The sequence below is a fragment of the Coccinella septempunctata genome, chromosome X (genome assembly GCF_907165205.1).
Source record: "Coccinella septempunctata chromosome X, icCocSept1.1, whole genome shotgun sequence".
NCBI lineage: Eukaryota > Metazoa > Arthropoda > Insecta > Coleoptera > Coccinellidae > Coccinella > Coccinella septempunctata.
The window spans coordinates 1,779,753-1,799,837 of NC_058198.1; the positions used below are offsets into that span (position 1 = coordinate 1,779,753).

A 20,085-nucleotide genomic window follows, 5' to 3' on the forward strand; every position below is an offset into this window, starting at 1 on the left:
AAAAGTATTCACTGATAATCGATGAACAATTTGAAGTTTGAGAATTTTGAATCGAACCTAAACTAGATCTTTAAATTCTAGGGAAATGATTTGCGGGTCTGATAAAATAAGCATTAGCATCGCATCGAGATAGGTGTGATGGTTCTGATTCATCCAAACAAATAAATATTCAAAGTGAAAGCAGAAATACTAATTCAATCTTAGCATAAGGAATTATCGCATCGAAAATAAACAGTGTGATATCTAGAACATTCAATAGAACAACACGGGCAGCTTGTTTGATTTGAGCGTTATCAACTGTTCTTATCAATTCGAAGCCCTTATCTTTTTAGTTTAGGTTTTCAGACTTTTATATCTCAAGAGAAAAAACTCACAGCTAATAAGTGACCGATATAATATTTTTCGCATACGGCATAATCCGATACAAAATGGTTGTTTCCTTTACATTACAAAACATCAACTTGTATTTCCTTGGATATCATGAATTTGTATGGTGCGACCCAATTATCGCATATTGCATCTCAATGATTGTTAATATGTCAAGTGTTGAAGAAATAGGGTCAAGTGACTGCAGCAAAACGCACGTTCAGCATGAAAACCATCCTCACGTGTATTACGATACAAATGAGGTAATAAGATAACCGAGCATTAAATTTAACAATTAGTAAACACGGTTATACTGATGTATCAACAAATTAGAAATTATGATGCATGAATGGGTTTTGGTTGAATTATCTTTGGAGTACCTACGTGTATTTATTGAAGAAATGTACTTTTTTGGGTTGAGTACATTTTCTTCAAATTATGATAACAATTATAACAACAGCGATGACAGTATTGGTGACCTTCCATTGAGCTGCTTATAGGGTATCTACATATTATAATAATTCAAGATACGAGATTAGAATACCGCCAATATCATCATTTATTCGTACTGAAACGATCGAACCCTCGGTCAGATCCGAGTCATTTCTTAATTTAGAAACATGTAAAGTTTTTATTGCCATCAAGCCATTAAAATAGGAGGAACATCACAATTACCTGGAATAATCGAATCGATATTGGCAAATCCATAACGTTCTATGAATGCGAGCACTTATTGGACAGAAATAAACGAGAATACATTTCCATCATATCATTTTGATCTGATCAGCCAGAGATAGAAAATGATATACATACTTTAGAAACCTTAGTTCTCGACTAATTGAAGTTGATAATGAACAGAACAATGTGTGATATTCAAAGCGTTATTAAATGGACTCAACGAAATAGTACGTGAGAGTATTTCTCAGTTACTTCTTTGGAGAACAATATTTTGGCTGGGGAAGGTTTTTTTGGAGTACATATTTCAGATTCAAGCAACAAAAGTTGGTCAGGAAGTGAATGTGAGATGTCACTCAGCGCAGGTCAATCTTTTATGGGTATCTGGTTGTGGTAATGACAGACCATCTCGCAAAAGAAATGGGGACAATTCCTTTAATTGCAGCAGGGCCATTTTGTGGTTTCCCAGCCAACCATGTAGAGATTTCAGTTGAAATGGCACCAAAAGAGAAGCTTTTCTGGCTGATGGTCGAAAGACGAAGACAGGCCAAGTTATTCCTCTGCGAATTATCACATGTGGAACAGGGAGAGGGTCCCCAATGGTACCCGTCACTTAAGTCAAGGAGTGATGCCTGACTAGTAGAAAGCTCCAGGTTCTACAATAGATCTATCTGTCTTAGATCAAGGTGTTTGTCAGATATACATGGCTCCTATAATTTTATCTACCCATTTAAGGGGTTGCCAGAAATATTTTCAATCGGAAGATGTGTGGACATGAACCTGGAAGCACCTATAGAGAATAGGGCTGGTCGACATACAAAACTTTCATTTCTGAAGCGACCGGACACACCGAACAAATCGGCAACAATGAATAAGCCTATCGAGGGTATAGTAAACGATGACGTATCCATAGTACGGTACATGTTTCCGGTTTTTGTTTCTATAGGCTGCGCTCACAGACAAATGAAAGAGCCATTCAAATGTATATGTCCCAATTCTCCCATTGGAAAGTACCCAATTCTCAGGCTATGAGAAGACGAGTACGAATTTACCCCAAGCTCAGTTTGTAATTCATAACAGAGCAGGTTTTTTTGAATGCTATAGGAAACCTGTAAGGCGTCTACCTTGACTTGACCGCCAACCGTGCGAAGGATAAACGAAATCCTATGCGGAGAGATCGCTAGGGAAGATGAGCCAATTTTCGAAAAATTCAATTCAGCTCGAAACATCGACACTAAACCGTAATAGAAAAATCGTAACGAGATATTGAATTACGTCAGCAATATGAGGAATGAGCAAGCATGACGAGAGGATATGAGTCAAAATACATATGATATTCGTATGCACGTCACGTGAATGGTATTTAATTCATGACTTCATAACTGTAATGTATGACCGAGGCTTATCAACATAAAAATAATTAATTTCAGGAAACACTGATCGTCAAAATATGCAGGAAGTATGAGCAAACACAATTCTCGATGAGGTAAGTTCTTTGAACTGTCCAAAAATAATGGAAATATTTCTCACCAACTGTCACTAAGGTTCTATTCACTGATGGTCAGAGAAATATCATCCTGGTGGTTTTCACGGGAAGCGATGTTGCCAACACTGCAAAAAAAATAACAACGTTACTGGGAATATTACCTGACAAAAATTAGAACATAATCGACACGTTGTTTATTGTCGATTCCACAGTGTGAAGAACTGCGAGGCGAGTGTTATAAATATTAACCTACTTTATCGGGTACAGACGATGACTCATTTGGGATCTGAAAGTTTGCTGAACAATAAACAGAATTGAAAAATATTTCTCACGTGGAGAAGTATCAGTATTAATCCAAAAAATCCCCTTTTGTCGTTTATTCGCCGTTCAAAATATAATAATCCATCGTTCTCAAGGGGGTGGCACGTTCTAGGTAACAAACATTCGATTATTGACAAAAATAACGAATCTATTGGGTAAATATGAACTCTAGATAGAGACTATTCTGTCGAAATTTCAACACGAGGGTAAATAAAACCTGTACATCCTCGATATCAATTCAGGTACCTATATTTCCTATCTCTTGTTAAACTACAGATAAACATCGAGAGCAGGGATTTATATCCTCCGATTCGATGAAGATTATTTCTCGTGCCCGGTTCTTTCATAAGATTTACTTCGATAATGAAAAACGAAGTTAGTGTCCCTTCGACTGGCTTAGTGCTGCCGCAGGTTTTAAGAGTTATATGGGAACTTTTCCCGGCAAGTTGGCATCACTAAGCTTCAAGATCCTCATTTTATTCACCCCAGTTTTCGTGCACGTAACCTTTGAAAGTGGGTTAACCGACCTGCGCAAACGGGCAACGCCTGCCCTACAAGGGCTGAACGCTATCGTCATGTGCTCCCTTACTCCAGTTTCCTGGTATTCCCATTTATATGGTAAAAGGAATCTTATCCCGAAATCCTCGAACGATTGATATTGTTATTGAAAAATGGGAAACCTTTCTAGAAGGACACGAAAAAACAATATGTATGTTCCAAAAATAAGAGTCTCCTTTCCTTTACTCTAGCACAATTCTCATACTCTACTCCAGATAACCATATCATCAGAAAGAACTCGATTCTTGAGTAGCTCTACGAAGAAGCTCCCAAGATCGACACACCAACCTCAATACATTAGTATTCATGATCATCAATGTAAGAACCCAAGGAAAAAAGCATTAAAAACAGGATGGTTTGGAAAATGTGAATACTAGGAATAACCTGGATGTCAAATTTTAATTAATAATAATCCAGTAGGATCGATTAAATTCAGTAAAACCGACGATTTTCTGTAATTTTTACAATTCGAATTATCTGGCATTTTGCTGAAGCAACGGGAATAAAATTGGTGAGATGAGACCGATTCCTACGTAATTCTCATAAATGAACACAAAACGGCAAGAAGCGGAAACATGCTCCACAAGGTTATTCAATATCGACTTGGTAAATCATCACAGTGGAATATAGCATTCGGAGAAAAAACATCACAAAATATCCAAAAACCTCCGAAATTTGAGACCTTCAATACATTTTCCCAAGCCCAACTTTCAATCACCCTATGTTTGATCTGAAAATTCTCAAGCAGTGATCAAAATATTTGGAAATATTAAACGGCATATCTCTATTCATGAGGCAGTTAACTATATAATAATAAACATCCATGATTTGATTCATTTTACGACTCCCTTACACAAGATACAATCTTCGATAAATTTCTCTGAAGATGCCCAGGGCAACTCGTATAGCAAATAAAGGGGGAATATTTTACTGCTACCCGAAAGATCGAGGCAAAATATCCCCGGAAAAGTTCACCAGTTGTGAAATCCTCCATCAATGTAACTTTTTTATTGATCGAAATGAGAGAATGCGATATATTATCCGCCAATGAGTCACTAGAGGGCAGTGGTGAACTCTATCGATTAAAAACCAATTGATCACCAACGGATTCGACACTTGAAACCAAACAAAATTATTTCTTGACCTGTACAATGCATTATGTTATACCCTAGACTCACCACGCTATCGAACTGCGACCTTGATCGATAGTTACAATAACACAAATCGAACATGAATTGGCCCAGAGAAATCATTTTTTCCTACTTACTTAACAACGTCCGAGGCAGAATTGACACGATCTCAACTGAATAATTTTCACGAATAAAAATGACGTGTGTAGAGTAGTTCAAGTGAACCAAATTCAAAAGCAAGTTCGTGAGTTCATTTGGAAGAATTTTCTCAAATTGTTTTTATCGCCGAGATCTACAAAACGAGATAATGTCGGAAAACTGGGTTGGTTTTACAGCCGCTCCCAGATCGATCGCTGTAATGGAAACTCAGCCAGACAAGAAGACTACACCACTACACCCTGAAAGCCGAGACAAAATTTACGATTGACCGTTTAGGATTCAGGTCCGACCACAGCACAGATTATTTTGTCGTTGGAAAAGGTCTGAACACATAGTCTATTATATCTTCCATTTCAAAAAACCTTCGGTCGACAATAGGAAAATGTAAGCGTGAGAAATTCCTCGTTCACACTTGGATCCATTTAAATTTTTACGGATATCAGTACATTTAATTTCGAGGACAAAGTTAATTGTTTTAATAAAGTGAAAAAATTAACGCTCATTAAGGTTAATTGAGTTACATGTAGAAGTGGACCCACCAAATTCTGTTAGGGAACCCCTTACTCAAAATAAGTAAATTTGTTATGAACTCATCCCCATTTCACCGAAAAAAAATTCGGCAGAAATTAAAAACCTTGGTGAAACACTTAAAATAGTCTCCAAATATGCGCCTAATAGCAAGAGATGGTGTGTAGATCAATTTGAGAACATTCAAATATTATAATCTATTTCGTACATCAAAAAACATTCTATTTCGCCTGAGTCTGGATGTTAATTACTTTAGTTATAATTACATGAATCATTCAACATATATCGTTCCACTTACATCTAAATATAGACACATAAATCAAAAGGAATCGCGTACTTCCTGGAAATTTTTGTAATATAATAATAAATGAGTATCTACCAATATCAAACCTTCGAAGGAAAGGAATATGTAGGAAAGAATTCAAATACCTTTTGGAATAATGTAAAATCATTATCGCTTCCTCTGTATGGTATCAATCGGTATCAATAATAAATTAACCGCAGAATATTATGGAATGAGAAAGTGGGTGCTATTAAAGATAGGAAAATTGAAAAATTCGTTTCGACAATGACTGATTCTGAAATCCCTTTCATGAATTCATTCTTTTTTACCTTGATTCCATCGTACGTGTATGCCGCCAGTTGTTACATCAATCGTGACCCCCAAATTAAAATCCAATGAAGTCATACGAATGAGCACTACTATAAGACGAAGCTTGAACAATAATCCCATCAGACCTCTTTGGAGCAACAATGTGAAAGAATTTAAATCATAATACAATTGGCACATAAATTTCAAAACACGAATAAGAAAAAATCTTTCGCTAAACTTTGAAAAGATAAATTATTTCAGTGATTTCGCAAACAAAGAATCTTCGTGATACTTGCAGGGTGTTGATTTTAATTGAAAAATGTTTTTGCAAAATTATCCAGATCGATATTTCATACGAGTTATGGATTGTCTCCCCGCAGACAAGTTCTCGATAAAAATACAAAATCCCCATTCGATCGAAAGGTATTCAAGATAATTATTTTCGTCTCAATCATGACGTTTGTTAAAAATAACCGAACTGACGCAGTTTTACGGTCGAAGATCAGCGGTGGTCCCAGTAGTAGGATTATCTTCCCGAATGTTTCATTCACCATTTGACAGGCACGTTCCTCGATTACAATTACGTCAGTTTAATCCACGTCACAGCGTCGAAGAATGGAAGAGTTTCAAAAAGTACAAGAATCCGAGCATTCATAAAATTACACTTTTAAAAACACGCTTCAATAGCGATACTTAATAAAAATTTAAAAATAACGAAGCGTGAGTGCTCTTGACCTATATTCGTATATTAGGTAGTAATTCTAACTTTAGATTACTCAGCGCTGAAGAAGTCAAGACAACTTATATTTTTCGCATTTCAAAAATCGCCAACCTGCCAATAATACTACATCACAGATTGCATTCCTTGTAATATGTACAACCCACAATCGTTTGTAGTCAGAGGGACAAACATCTGGCATCCCCATAAAGCTTGGAATTTCAGATTTTTTTTCTGCCACAATTTCAGGTCGATTTATTACCCCTAGTAAAAAAACAAGAAACGTGGTAGGTTGACGTTAAGCCCAGATTCTTGATAAGCATTCGATTAGCTTCTGGGTTCTACCAGTTAGCAGATTTGTCCAACAATTGGAGGGCATAAATGTTTCAATAGGGTAATAAACTGGCCTAGAATTTAGGTAAGAAAGAAAATCCATAATTCGAAGATGGTTTTGCTAGCTGCAGTTGAGCGTTATGACCGTCAAAACTATGACATATATGGGAGGACCTTTTTTCGAATGGATTTATTCGGAATTTCTACAAGTTTTGCAGAAAAATCCGAGACGACAGAGATAGGGGATGATTTTCTTTTTCGATTTTTGAAATCTACGTGCCTCAGACTGGAAATTTCAGTAGGGATTACAATTGTCTTCTCGTGCTCGATTCTATTATTCCATTATTGGAAAAAATGACCGAAAGCATTGGGCAGATTTAGAATATTTCAAAAATTTGTAGCATCGTAGAGGTATGAAAAATCTACGTGTAATCTCGAGTGTTCTCCAATTCAATTCCTTGTTAATTTCATGATGTATTTTTCGACATTGTGGAAATCAAAAATGGAAATGGGAAAAACAAATTTCAACGTTTTCTCACATACGACAAACGGTTCAAATTCTGAGGAATGAATCGAGTCTCATGTTCTGATAGCTAATTTTATTATTTCAGGAAAAGGTGAAAGTGTTTCATTATCAAAACAACACCAACGAATAACCGCATATAAAAATGATAGATAGAGAAAGAAATAAAATATTGTCTCTTAGATTTATAAGTACATGTAATAAGTAATAGAATCCTCTTTCAACTTCCTCTCATTGATAAACGATTTCATTAATATATTATGTATAATGAAATTTCCGGTTTTTCGTGTTTTAGCATATATATTATGTCTTTTCAGGGTCAGTTATATGTTGGGTACAGTCATCCGAATGGTCATGACGGAGGTAGTGTTATAACCTATCTTTATGACGAACCTTCATCCATACAAAATTGTTGTGTGTAGTCGTCAGCATGTTAAACATAACTTATTTACATGTCAAATCCCAGACTTTCTAATATCTATTCTAAAAATAAAACATATTCAGGATATAAGTAGGAAAGGTTGTGTAATTCGCCCAAGGCAGGCAAAAATTCAAGATTTGAAAGAAGGGAAACAGTTTCAGAGATTAGGCACTTATCTCTGAATAAAACGGTCTCACACCCACTATTTTCGAGATATTGCTAGGGAATCGAGACGCACATGACGTCATAAAAAATATAGAGATCTCACATCTTACTGAGCTACCATACTCCGCTCATCTAGGTATCATTGCTGAATAATCCACAAAGTTAACCTAAAATATCACTGATGATACGAACACTATTTTCGCGAATAACCAGAAAAACTACATACCTATTTTTTTTTTTAAACCTATCGCAACAGAACTAGAGTTTTCGGCTTAACTGTTAACCTTTAACTGACCAACACACGTTCCCTAATCCCCCGGAATATCACAATCAACTTATTTAAAATGTAGAAATCGAATAAATAAACGAAACAGCTAGTACCGAGCTGAAACCCGATTCCCGCGAACGCCTGAGCAGCTGTCAGATCATGCGTTGGAACTCCTTCCTTCGGTCGGACTTGAAACGTTGAAAGTTAGGAATGTCGGAATTAAACTTCCCGCGGCGTTGCCAACGCTTTACGATTTTCTCGTACGCTACGTCGGCCAACAAGCTTTCCTCGCCCCTAAAACCCAAAGGGCGGGCTGAAAAAGGACAACCCCTCGAATCGCACCCCATCATACCCACAGTAGGCACAGTAGTCGTGGATGTCGTCCAAATCGAACTCTTGTCATTTAGCGATAAACGAAGAAGCTGGAGGTAAGGATAAATTAAATTTGCTTAGGAAATTCGATCAATGAATTTATGTTTTCGAAACCGGAATGCAAATGGATCGAGTTCTATCAATTTGCTAGGGAGTATTGCCAGATAATGATGTGTTACGTCGATTCGCATTGGGAATGACATCTTAAATACGTAATCAACGACGAAGATAGCTGCCACACAAGTTTATTCACCACACTGCCGTTGTTCGCTGAATTCTCCTCATTTTTTCTTGGGTCTGCCTGTCTGCCTCAATGGGTCAAGACCCGAGACCTTTTCTCTACATCTACCTGAACCTCGGAAACATCAGACAAAGCTTTAAACACCATTTTGCATACTGGGTTTGAGGCAACAAGACACCTGCCACGGTTCTGAGTGGGCAATACCTTTTGTAGGGTTGAAAAAGTGACCAACATCTCCTCCCTCTGTTACGCCCATGTAATCAGTCTGAAGATAATAAAAATAACGTATTGGTAAAAACTAACAGCCACTTTGTATATGTACAATCAAGCTGAAGTTTGGGGCACAACTATGGTAGGCTTCCTCGAAGGAATCCATGAGGCAAAGATTATATTTGCTCTCAGGTAGCATCTCCTCCTCCACTACGCATTGGTTCCACATTTCTCTTGTCCATGACCCTCACCCTCAAATGAATCACTGAGGCAAAGGTTATCTTTGCTGTGAGGTAGCAGCCACTCCTCCACTTCCCATTGGTTTCACATGTCTCTTGTCGATGACTGTCAGTTCAGCGCTCTGCATTGTAAGACTACTTTTCTGGTACTATTTCTTTACGTTTATTCACTGCTCACCATAACTTCTTTGAAATATGATGCCAAAACCAATTGTGAACTGTCTCCATTTCATCAAACGATCAATTGATCTGGATATTCCAAGATATTTGAATCCAACGTAGCCATAACTTTTCGCTACAAATCCATACTATAAAGTGTTGGGTAAGACGCTGTAGATCGATTTGAGAACCAAAATTGGCCTTTCAACCTGTCTATAGCTCAGATAACTGAGGCACAACAAAGTATCCATTCAACCAAGTTGAAAAAAGTCCATGTAGCTCATTAAAAGCCAATATGTTATCGATTTTATATAAAAGCTTTCTGTTCTCGTTCCGATTCTGCTATGGCTTTATTTCCAGACCCTGAGCTATTATAATTTACGTCATAACAACGTTCCTATTGTAAATAGAAGATGAATCATTTGATTTCGGATCTAGAACATACAGACAGAAGCAAATGAAGGTGAATTTCAAATCGCACCACACGTGCTTCGGCCTGTTGTTCCTTGCTGGGCTAAAAATAAGACCGGTCTCTCGATTTTCGTACCAAATCACCTTTATGTCACACTCCCCTCATGATCGGAACAAGCAGGAGTTTCGCATTCTGGAACCGTCACGAATTGCCAACGAATTTTAATCGATCGGAATCGCCAATTATTTCGGATTTTATCCTGACGAGTAAATTGGAAAACTGGCATGAGGAACTGCGCCCAGAATGAGATAGACTTGTCAAAAACTGGCTCAATGTGAAGAATTTCGAGTAAAAATATTCAAAATATACCATTTGAACATTTTCATTATGAAATGTGAGTGAAAACTCATTGTCCTATCTGTACCACACAATTGATGCAATTTAGGGGTAATTACTTGTGTTCCTGACACTATTCTTGATTCGAATATAACATAGACCAAAGAATCTAAGGTAACTGACCTCAAATCGAGTAGTTGACCGACTTCAGGAATGATTATGTTCGAGGTCTTTCTAACTTTCATGTACTAGCGAGTACTGAGTACTACTGAATTATTCCCATTGTGGTTTGAATTGAAGACGTTGCTAGATTTCTTAAACTCTTCATTCGCCACAGTTTTTTCAACTTTTAATGCGGAGAAGAGCGATAGTACCATATTACTGAAGCATTCGCCAATTCGAAACAGAGAAATGATTCTAAGGTTACATATTTGCATTGAACACGAACTCGGTAGGATTTATGTAAATAAGAAATTATTTAATTAATAATTTCATCACATTTGTTACGGATCAAGAAATCAGGATTTGATTATAATAAAATTGCGAATATTCCCTGTTGTTTTTCGATTGCGTAAGATTTTATTCCAACTGAAATTAAGACGATCAAGAGCAGCTGGGAGTGTATTGATGTATAACTGTTCAGAAAAAATGGAAGGACACAGTTATTTATCGTAAAACCAAGGTCAACAGCACCTCCGTCTAGACAAGATTATTCAATCAAAATTGTCTGGGCTTGTTTATTTTTGTCCAAGACTCCATCGGGTTAGGCTGACTTTTGGCAATGAGCAATTTTCAAGAATGCGAAAAATGCTTTTCTGACATATTAATGCTTCCTTCAAGATGGAATTGAATGGATTCCTCTCGGTTCGAAACTGATCTGGTTTTTTTATCAATATTCGGGCATTCCAACAAACAGAATGTTTTTCGTTATTTTTCCACCATCCACGCTACGTCTCTATTGGACGCGATATGGAGGCGATCGATTATCGTCAGGATCACTTTATGCTTGTAAAAGCAACACATGCAGCAGATATTTCAGCGATGGGTCCAATCGGACCGAAAATACTTCCATTACCTATTCTTATTCGGATTAAAATAGTAGTGTAGCTTTTGCCGGCGTTCGGACAAAATCACATGATCAATATTTCATAAGCTCAGGCCAGAATATGAAGGAGTATCGCAGGATTCAGAGCGAATACTGGTCGTTCTAGGGACTGGTAGCATTGAAACGTGCGCTGGCTGTGCACGGAGCAGCAACCCGAATCCAATACGCACCGAGAATTGATCATATTATATGGCGTCAAGGACGTGGACTTGGATATAGAGCCGAACAGAGTATGGTAATACTCACTTGATGCCCTGGTTCAATATGCTCCGGCAATGGTAAGCCGGTCGCCCCTACCTCAAATTCAATCCGCCTCTTCTGAATTTTTGGCCCCGGTCAGGTCAACATTGGTCGATCTATCACCAGAATCCCTGGAATGCGGACGCAAAGGGCACCCAGGTTGAGAAACTTCCACACACTCAATCTCGCACCACTCCCAGCCGTTCTGGCTGGTGGACATCAACAGTCCGATTCCGACTCGCAAATAGTGAGTGTTGGTAACTGAGTCCTATGTGGAACGACGCCGTTAGAGGCGCTGCCGCTTCTCTTGCATCGGCACCTGCTCCATAGAGATCGCGGGTCACCGCCAGCTATAAAAAGAACCTCGACTGCTCAGGCCCAGAAGGTCTGCGTCCAAAGGATGACGACGGCGTCGCCTGCGCCCTGACGCCAGGACGGCATCATCGCCGTCGCGTCTCCAAAGCTAACTGAGCTCTGGCCGTCCCAGTTTCGCATTATGCACCCTTTCCACATGGAAATTATAATGTGGATGGGACCCTCTCCAGAGTAATGAAACCTCTTCATTGCCTCATGCATGCATGCTGACTTCCAGGTCTAGATATTGTCTCTCAGGACCATCAAAGAAGTGAGGTTAACTCGCATCACCAGTTTTGCATCGAGATCAATTGATAACGATAGTTTATTGAGGTAATCGATAAAATATTCCACTGAGATCTGAGTCAGTTATGAAATGAGAATTGGACTCTCGAACAGTGATGACATCCACATTTTCATAGGATAAAAGTATATCTTCAGACTTTCTTATCAATCAGTTTGTAACATGACCGAAGATTTTTAAAAATCTGACCCCTTTTAACATGAATTTCACTAGTCTGCCTCCTATAGGCTGGAAGTTGTTACTAGGTTGGCAGAATAAGGAAGAAAAGTGCTTCTTGAACATTTTTACAATGAGTAATAATAAAACATTCATGTTATTTGTGAAAAATCCCATAAAAAGGTTCCGGGATGACACCTCCCAAATTATCCTTCGATTAAAGCATAAAGCCTAAACTCCTTTCATTGGCCCAGAACTTTTCTGTAGTATAGGTACCTGTACCTACAGAAAAGAGTTTCAGGAGAAGGAAAAAACCGAAACACTCTGGCTGAATCTCCCTGGGCTGGATCATCTCAAGAAGTTTCTTGGAAACTTTAATATTGCGAGATCTAAGAAGTATCCGGATGTTAGCAAGAATATGCTACACCTCCTCTCTGCTTTGGACAAGAGACTTGTAAAAGTGCGCATTCGCCATTTAGCAACCATATGAAGATTGATCTGTCATCTTAACATCCTTAACTCATTCAATTATTGACTGCTCCAAATTTCAAATATCGAAAATTCGTACTCAGCCTAAAACTTTTTCATCCAACTATTTTGAATTTGTCAGATCATCCCCAGTGGAGATCAGGGGTCAGAGCAGGCCGGATATAAAGCCGTCCACTCATTTAAGATACCATTCCCAACGTTTTGTCGGAAAAATTATCTTCTCCCAAAAGAAAACGCGAAAAATCGTTAGATCATATAGGTCAGGGTTAGCGCGACAGGGTGTGGGTCGAGTGTGCGTAGCAAAGACTAAGTGAAGGAGGTGTCCTGACGATGATTTCATCGGACACTCCTTTGAATATTTCATCCGCGTAAGAGATCGAAATGTTCGGGTTTATTTCGGATGAGGATTATACGCCCCGACTGAGGTGCCGAACTGGAACGGAGGGTGTCTACACCCCCCTTATTAGATCGAAAACCACTGAATTATTTTCGTTGTCCAAAAATATTTGTATCTTTTTTTCTAAAAAGTTGAAAATCTTAAGCTTTCAGTTGAACCTTTGAGTTAGTTCAATTGAGGAAAGGAGTGAAGATATAGGGGTTCAAATGTAAACATAAATAAAATCAATTCTTCTCTGATTTTACAGTACAAATCCCAATAACATGGAAATAATCAGGATAACAATATTCAGCGAAAAAATTAGGGAATCTATTTTTATGTGAGCTGCTTTTCCACAAGCCGTGATCTCATTTTCCTGAAATTATAGAAAGATGATTGAAAATTTGCAGAAGGGGATGCATATTGGTGGAAAATCGTCTTATAAATTAGGATTAAATCAAATTTGTTCATTGGGGTTAGAGCAATGAAACGATTCAGTGAATACAGTACACACCGAGATGTATTATCACACTTTTTATTGGAATTCTTTCAGGAGATACCAATATACTCACCAGATCATTCTTGAAATAACATCCCCTTGGGGCACCTCTGGGTAAATTATTCAATTCTATTTTGTAGCAGGGAAACTCAACGCCGTAGCGAACAAATTGTGGTCTCGTTGTGAATATGTCGTTACTAGCTCTGCCATATGTATTATTTATAGCAACAAGAATCAAGTTACTGTGTGGTATTGTCTTCACATAATATTCCCTGAAAAAATATAACAAATTATAAGTCAACTTTTAATACTGAAACTGGGGTATCTACCTCCTCTTCAAATCTTTCCCATTTTCGAAAATAGCTCGAAATTCTCCAGTGAAATTGTTGCTCTGAAGAAGATGCTGTTTAAGTACATATAGGTGGACCTCATTATCGCACGGGAAGTAATGATCTTCAACTTCCTCTTCTTCTTCTATAAAATAAAACAGTTCTCCACCAATTCTGACTGAATATTGATCGAGTGCTTACCTTCACTTCGATTATTTGACGATGCATTATTAGGGTCTAGACGCTAAAATGAAGATAAATGAAGTAAGCTTCCATTAGTTGTAAAGTAAGAAGCTGTACTAACCTCTGAATTTCCAGCAGAAGAACTAGCCTTGTACGTCTTTTTTTGCCAGTCACACAGCGCCTGGTAGTCGTAAACGATAACTTCCTCAAAAATACGCTCCTCAAGCATTGATTTCATGATGTCCCCTTCGATCTCTCCGAAGAACTGTCCGGCGTAGCTCTCCTCATTGGCAACCAAAATATATCCCGAATTGTCAACAATATAACAATTAAGGACATCGCAAGTGCTACACTGAGGACAATCGTTCTGAAAAATACCGAGGATTTAAATCAAAGAAGAAAATATTCTATGGTGAACAAATGATATTTCCTTCATTGGCACTACAAATAAATATTCTTACTGAAGGCTTCGTTGTAATTTCTCTAAACCTCTGCCTGAGCTCACTTTGACCGAACTGAAAACCAACAACACTGCCAGGTGCTTCTTTCCCATTGTCCTTTGGAAAGATTGCGTAGCTACCAGTTATCAGGATATTTTCCTCGTTGTCTTCATTATCTGCTATTGCATAGACGAATGCTTCTTTATCGTACTGATGCTGCAATACCGCAGATTTATACCATCTTTCGTCTATAGCTCTTGAGTGCAGTTCACCAAACTCCCTAGGAAATATTCAATATATACACGGTGATGTGCTTGTTATAAGTCAAAAGTTCACGTATCCAGGCCAAATTATTGAACTTACTTTGCATCATCAATGGCCGAATCATTTTTATATTCCCACCTAGTGAGGCCACTCATGGTGGCAACGAATCTCATCTTGACGGCATACCGATCGAAGAGGTTTTTCTCGCTATCCAAAAAGCCCCACGGTTCATCGAAAGAGGCCTGGGTGTTCCTCGCATCGAAAATTAATCTTTCGATCAACTTTTTATCGCAGTAATAATCCTCCTCTTTCAGACTCTTCCTTCCGCACTCAACTAAAAATTTCAATATTGATTTCGATTCGAGAAACCGAGCAACATCTCCCACCCACCCTTGCCCAAATCCTCCTTCTCGACGCTTCCCATCTTGATGTTCGCCTCGTACTGATTCCGCCACTGGAAATTCTGGTCGTACATTTTGCTGAGGAAATGTAGAATTTCGTTTTCCGCGTTAGCGAACTCGTGACCCTCCAAATAATGGTATTTGCAGTACACCCTGAAATTTTTCAATTCATTATCTGTTCGATAGATACGAATTATTCCTACCATTTCGGATGTATTTTCCAGTTGGTCCCTTTGAAGAAATCGGTCAATTTATTGCCAGTATGCCTGTTTCGGTCTATTTCATCGTCGACTCTCAAAAAATGATAGCCATGCGATTTGGGTATGGCTAGAGCCAGGGTAAAAGGGGTGTTGATGAGTGGGGAAAAATAATAATCGTACACTTCAATTGAAACTCTTCTCAACCTGTCATAGTGATACTTCAAAGGAACATCCTCCACGATACCTTTGGAACCATTTATCAACATAGACCTAAGTTCTAGAAGTCTCTCAGGTAATTCTCTGGGGGGTAGGGCAGGAATGGTATAAAACTGTTCTACTTCCGTTAAATCTATGCTATTGTAGTTATACATTTTGTGGTTGCCCACCTGAAATAACATCGATCCGCTATCATTTTTAAAATTATCCTTAGGGATACAAATGGATTTCCCTGGCTTCAGCTACTGATTTGTTCGAATTGGGGAACCAGCAACCACAAAAAAATTATGCCCACACAAGATCCCAACATAACCTTCTGGTGGAGCCCAAAGGGCGGAAACCCATCTGTACCCCTAATATTCCCGACGTACCATAGGCCTCAAGTCTGGATGCATAAGGACATATCCATTGTTACTGACGATAAACGCGTATCCACTCACGCCGATCTGTTGAAAAAGTTACAATGAATTCGAGGAAAATTCCTTCTGCACAACGTCTTCCTTACTCTATACGGCAGGGTTAAGCGTGCAATATTTTCAATTGGTACATCTGTGGCGGCAACACCCAGTAAATTCGCAACTCTGGTCGAATTATCACCACCCCTGTTTTTTTTCTTATCGAAAGCAGGGGCCGCTGCTGAAGTGAGCATGCGATACGGTTCGTTTATGATGCTATCCAAGTCATCGTTGTACTAAAAATGATAAAGTCTCAGTAAACATCGACCCAATTTAAAAATCTTACCGTTTCGTCCATATAAACGTGAGTCCATGAAACTGGATGATCATCCTCTTGAAGGATCAGAGGTCTAGCTATAACATTGATGTATTCCAGGACAGCGAATGTTACCTGTTCGATGGCTTGTATATGGACATAATACCCTGAACAACATACAAAGACGGTTCAGCAGAATCGTACGAAAAGCACAAAGAATAATCACCTTTCGTGGCACATGACATCCACTTTATCTCGTCCTCGTTCGTGGTCTCCTGTCCTACCAAATAAGAAAATATGCGCACCGGCTTGTACGTGCCGTTACGGAGAAAATCATATTTCACAACAATGTCACTGAAATTTTTATTCAAACCATCTGTGATGATCATGATCGCCTGGTTACAAAAGGTTCGGATACCATCGCAATGTCTTATATTTTCACGATACTGAAATTGAAAAAAAATTAGTGATATTTTCTACAGAAATACGGGAAATACGTTAGTTACATGCGCTAATAACTTAAATGCGGTCTCTAACCCAACAGTAATGTCAGATTTATTTGTGGGTTTCAGCTTCTGCAGTTCATCCTTGAATACTTTTATGTTCTCTTCTGTTGCTTGGACCAAGAGGTCCTTGAAGCATTCTATCGTGTAATTACTTCGTCCCTCTGTGTAGTTTAAAATATTGACATAGTCGTTATTGGACAATGTATCTAGAATACTTGATGCCGTCAGAACACCCAGATGTTTTCCCATCGCTTAAACATACTACCAGATGAGCAAATTTCGCTTATCGCCTCTTCAAATTTCATTCTCACCATCCATTGAACCTGAATTATCGAGTAGTATGATGATATCTTTTGTGCAAGTTGCAGCTTCAATGAACCACGTTCTTATACGACAATCGAAGAGATCTGTGTTATCAGATGGCCAAGCCTTTGCTGAAATATCAGGTATTTTCGAAAACGACAAAATCAATAATTAAATGAAACTATACCCGGGTAATGTCTCATGATTCCAGAATAACTCCCGAAGTACTGCCACGTTAGAGAAGGATCTGATTGATAATTTTGGATGAATACCTTGTCCAAAGCCTCTGACCACTGAATAGCAACAGCGGGATCCTTGTCTATAAAAAATATTCATAAACAATAAAAATTGTAATGATGGCTTCTTTTTTACTCACGCAGATCGAAGATTTGGGTTGGAACATGAACGGAACTGTGGGTTGTATTTACTGGTATGTTGTAGAAATGAGTGTCTTGATTCAGCATCAGTTCTTTGTATCTGACCACATTATCATTAAGGATTTTTAGGTCATAGGTTGTTCTATTTTGACCTTGTATTGGGGAATATTTGGAATTATAATAATAATGAATGGTAGTATTGTCATAGTCGAAAGTTTCCGATTTATTTTCTGCCATATGTACAATACACTAAAATATGAGTTTTTCATTAGTCCATTAACAACTACTTAATCCTTCCTACATATCCTAATTGTTTTTACCTGAACTGCATCCATTTTTCTGTCCATCATTCGTGTAATTACTTCAACTATGTTATCTAAAAGATCCATGGGATCTTTTTCTTCTACCTGAGCATTAAGATGGTGATACCTCTACAATTGAAAAAAAAAGTAGAGTGAACAGGAAATATTTAGCAGCTTATATTGCTACCTATGCTAAATGAAAAAAATAAGTAGATATGGAAACAAAATATGTATAGCATACCAACAAGTGGTTGTGAGGAAATTAATATTACGAATTTAAAAAAGAGCCTACCTGTTCTATCTCGGAATATTTCGTTATTCTTCCACCTAAATCCCACAAATCTCTACCTAGTGTGTTTGCCCATTTCCCTACACTGAAAAATCACAATTGACAATTGATAGTGAAGACGGTAGGTCTTCCTCAAAATCACTCACACTTTTCCTTGATATGAACGCGATATACCAATAGGAACCAGTGAAAATAATATGAAGAGTATCAACCAATTTTTATCTCCTGCAGGCATTTTACGTCTTCATATTCAAACTTGCTAATGATTTGATACCGTTTCCTTCACCCAATCGAACCCTCAACTATATAACGCGTATTCTTACATGAATGGAAAGACACAAGGACCTGTTAAAGCCAAATTATAGGGAGAATACGAACATACTTCAAGAGATTTTTGGATGTGTTTTGAACTACCATAGCATTCTATTTTTAACATTAAGTCAGGATGTTACAGGGTTTATTTTCGTGATGCTCCTAGAACTGTTTGGACTGCTTCGATAATTCGACTCAGTTAATGCATAACCGTCAAGATCCAACGTTCGACGAATATTCAATTGATTCCATCTTTCTGGAAATTTTTTCGATATTAGAGTCAATTATCTCTCGATAAAAATAACCGTAGATGGAAAGGTGATACATATTCTGAAAGAGCAACTCTTCTAGTTGAAAATCTGAAAATTTTATTGAGCTCCATGCAGCCGTTCGATCTTGACGAATTCTCAAGTGAAATTTGCAATTTTTGAAAAATGCCATTTCCAAAATGAAAATCTAAACGACCGGAGATAGGCCTTCGAAATTGCTCGCAATAGATTCAGCGTGTCCGAAAACCTATATTTCCATACCAAAATCCCGAATATCTGACACTGTTCAGGAGAAAATAATTCTTTTTGTTTTTCCACTTTTCATTTTCGAGTTGACTTCGAAGAGCTCTCTGGAGTGCAATTCTCTATTGAATCATCAACTCTTTGGTTTTCTAGAATCCTTAAAACGAATTCTATGCACTCCATATCCGAGGACAGTAATAGAACATCCTGATTTTTAGACAGAGTAGCAAATAGGTCATTTTAGGGGGGTCTAACCCCTTGCTCATTTTTGACCCAAAAATTCGAATTTTTCGAAATCGAGTTTTTGTGCTAGGGTGGAAGCCTAGGCAATGCTGATTATATAACCGAAAATCCCAATTGGATCAGACGAATATAGCAGGAGATATCGCAGATTGAAAATTGCAAATTTTTGAAAAATGCCATTTCCAAGATGAAAATCTAAACGAACGGAGATAGGCTTTCGAAATTGCTTGAAATAGATTCAGCGTGTTCGAAAACCTATATTTCCATACCAAAATTTCGAATATCTGGCACTGTTTAGTAGAAAATGATTTTCTTTGTTTTTCCACTTTTCATTTTCGAGTTGACTTCGAAGAGCTCCCTGAAGTGCAATTCTCTATTGAATCATCAACTGTTTGGTTTTCTAGACTCTTCAAAACAAATTCTATGCACTCCATATCCGAGGACAGTAATAGAACACCCTGATTTTTAGACAGAGTAGCAAATAGGTCATTTTAGGGGGGTCTAACCCCTTGCTCATTTTTGACCCAAAAAATCGAGATTTTCAAAATCGAGTTTTTGTGCTAGGGTGGAAGCCTAGGCAACGCTGATTATACAACCGGAAATCCCAATTGGATCAGACGAATATAACAGGAGATATCGCAGATTGAAAATTGCAAATTTTTGAAAAATGCCATTTCAGAGATGAAAATCTAAACGAACGGAGATAAGCTTTCGAAATTGCTCGCAATAGATTCAGCGTGTTCGAAAACCTAAATTTCCATA

At 38.0% G+C, this 20,085-nt stretch overlaps 2 protein-coding genes across 12 annotated transcripts in view; both read right to left on the reverse strand.

Annotated features, from left to right (window-relative positions):
- Positions 1-11,812, reverse strand: part of LOC123321475 (plasma membrane calcium-transporting ATPase 2) — a 31,432-nt gene extending 19,620 nt beyond the window's left edge. For 7 of the 11 annotated variants that reach the window (XM_044909107.1, XM_044909106.1, XM_044909108.1 and 4 more), the window contains exons 1-2: positions 11,564-11,812; positions 2,572-2,652 (exon numbers count right to left, since the gene is read on the reverse strand). The gene's annotated coding sequence lies outside the window, so the exon portion shown is untranslated. Of the gene's footprint in view, positions 1-1,041; positions 1,174-2,571; positions 2,653-8,078; positions 8,099-8,201; positions 8,419-11,563 lie in introns of those variants that run through there. The other 4 variants (XM_044909100.1, XM_044909098.1, XM_044909101.1 and 1 more) reach the window with 4 other exon arrangements.
- Positions 11,813-13,476: 1,664 nt separating this feature from the next.
- LOC123321671 (voltage-dependent calcium channel subunit alpha-2/delta-3) lies at positions 13,477-18,668 on the reverse strand. The gene is made up of 19 exons (XM_044909398.1): positions 18,403-18,668; positions 18,260-18,341; positions 17,986-18,096; positions 17,665-17,914; positions 17,476-17,607; positions 17,297-17,419; positions 16,986-17,236; positions 16,706-16,925; positions 16,510-16,646; positions 16,274-16,459; positions 16,140-16,214; positions 15,556-15,938; positions 15,342-15,505; positions 15,051-15,285; positions 14,709-14,967; positions 14,335-14,614; positions 14,065-14,209; positions 13,809-14,007; positions 13,477-13,612 (listed from the first exon to the last, which is right to left on the reverse strand). The coding sequence occupies exons 1-19, from the start codon at positions 18,489-18,491 to the stop codon at positions 13,499-13,501; spliced, it is 3,435 nt and encodes a 1,144-aa protein (XP_044765333.1). The 5' UTR covers positions 18,492-18,668; the 3' UTR covers positions 13,477-13,498.
- Positions 18,669-20,085: the final 1,417 nt, after the last annotated feature.

Bases quoted from the DNA above. Each gene is read 5' to 3' on its own strand.
- LOC123321671 (XM_044909398.1), bottom strand. From the start codon at position 18,491: ATGCCTGCAGGAGATAAAAATTGGTTGATACTCTTCATATTATTTTCA. The intron at 17,420-17,475 runs GTATAGTTTCAT...CTGATATTTCAG, and splicing joins AATCATGAGACATTACCCGG to CAAAGGCTTGGCCATCTGAT. The intron at 15,506-15,555 runs GTAGGAATAATT...GAAAAATTTCAG, and splicing joins TGGAAAATACATCCGAAATG to GGTGTACTGCAAATACCATT.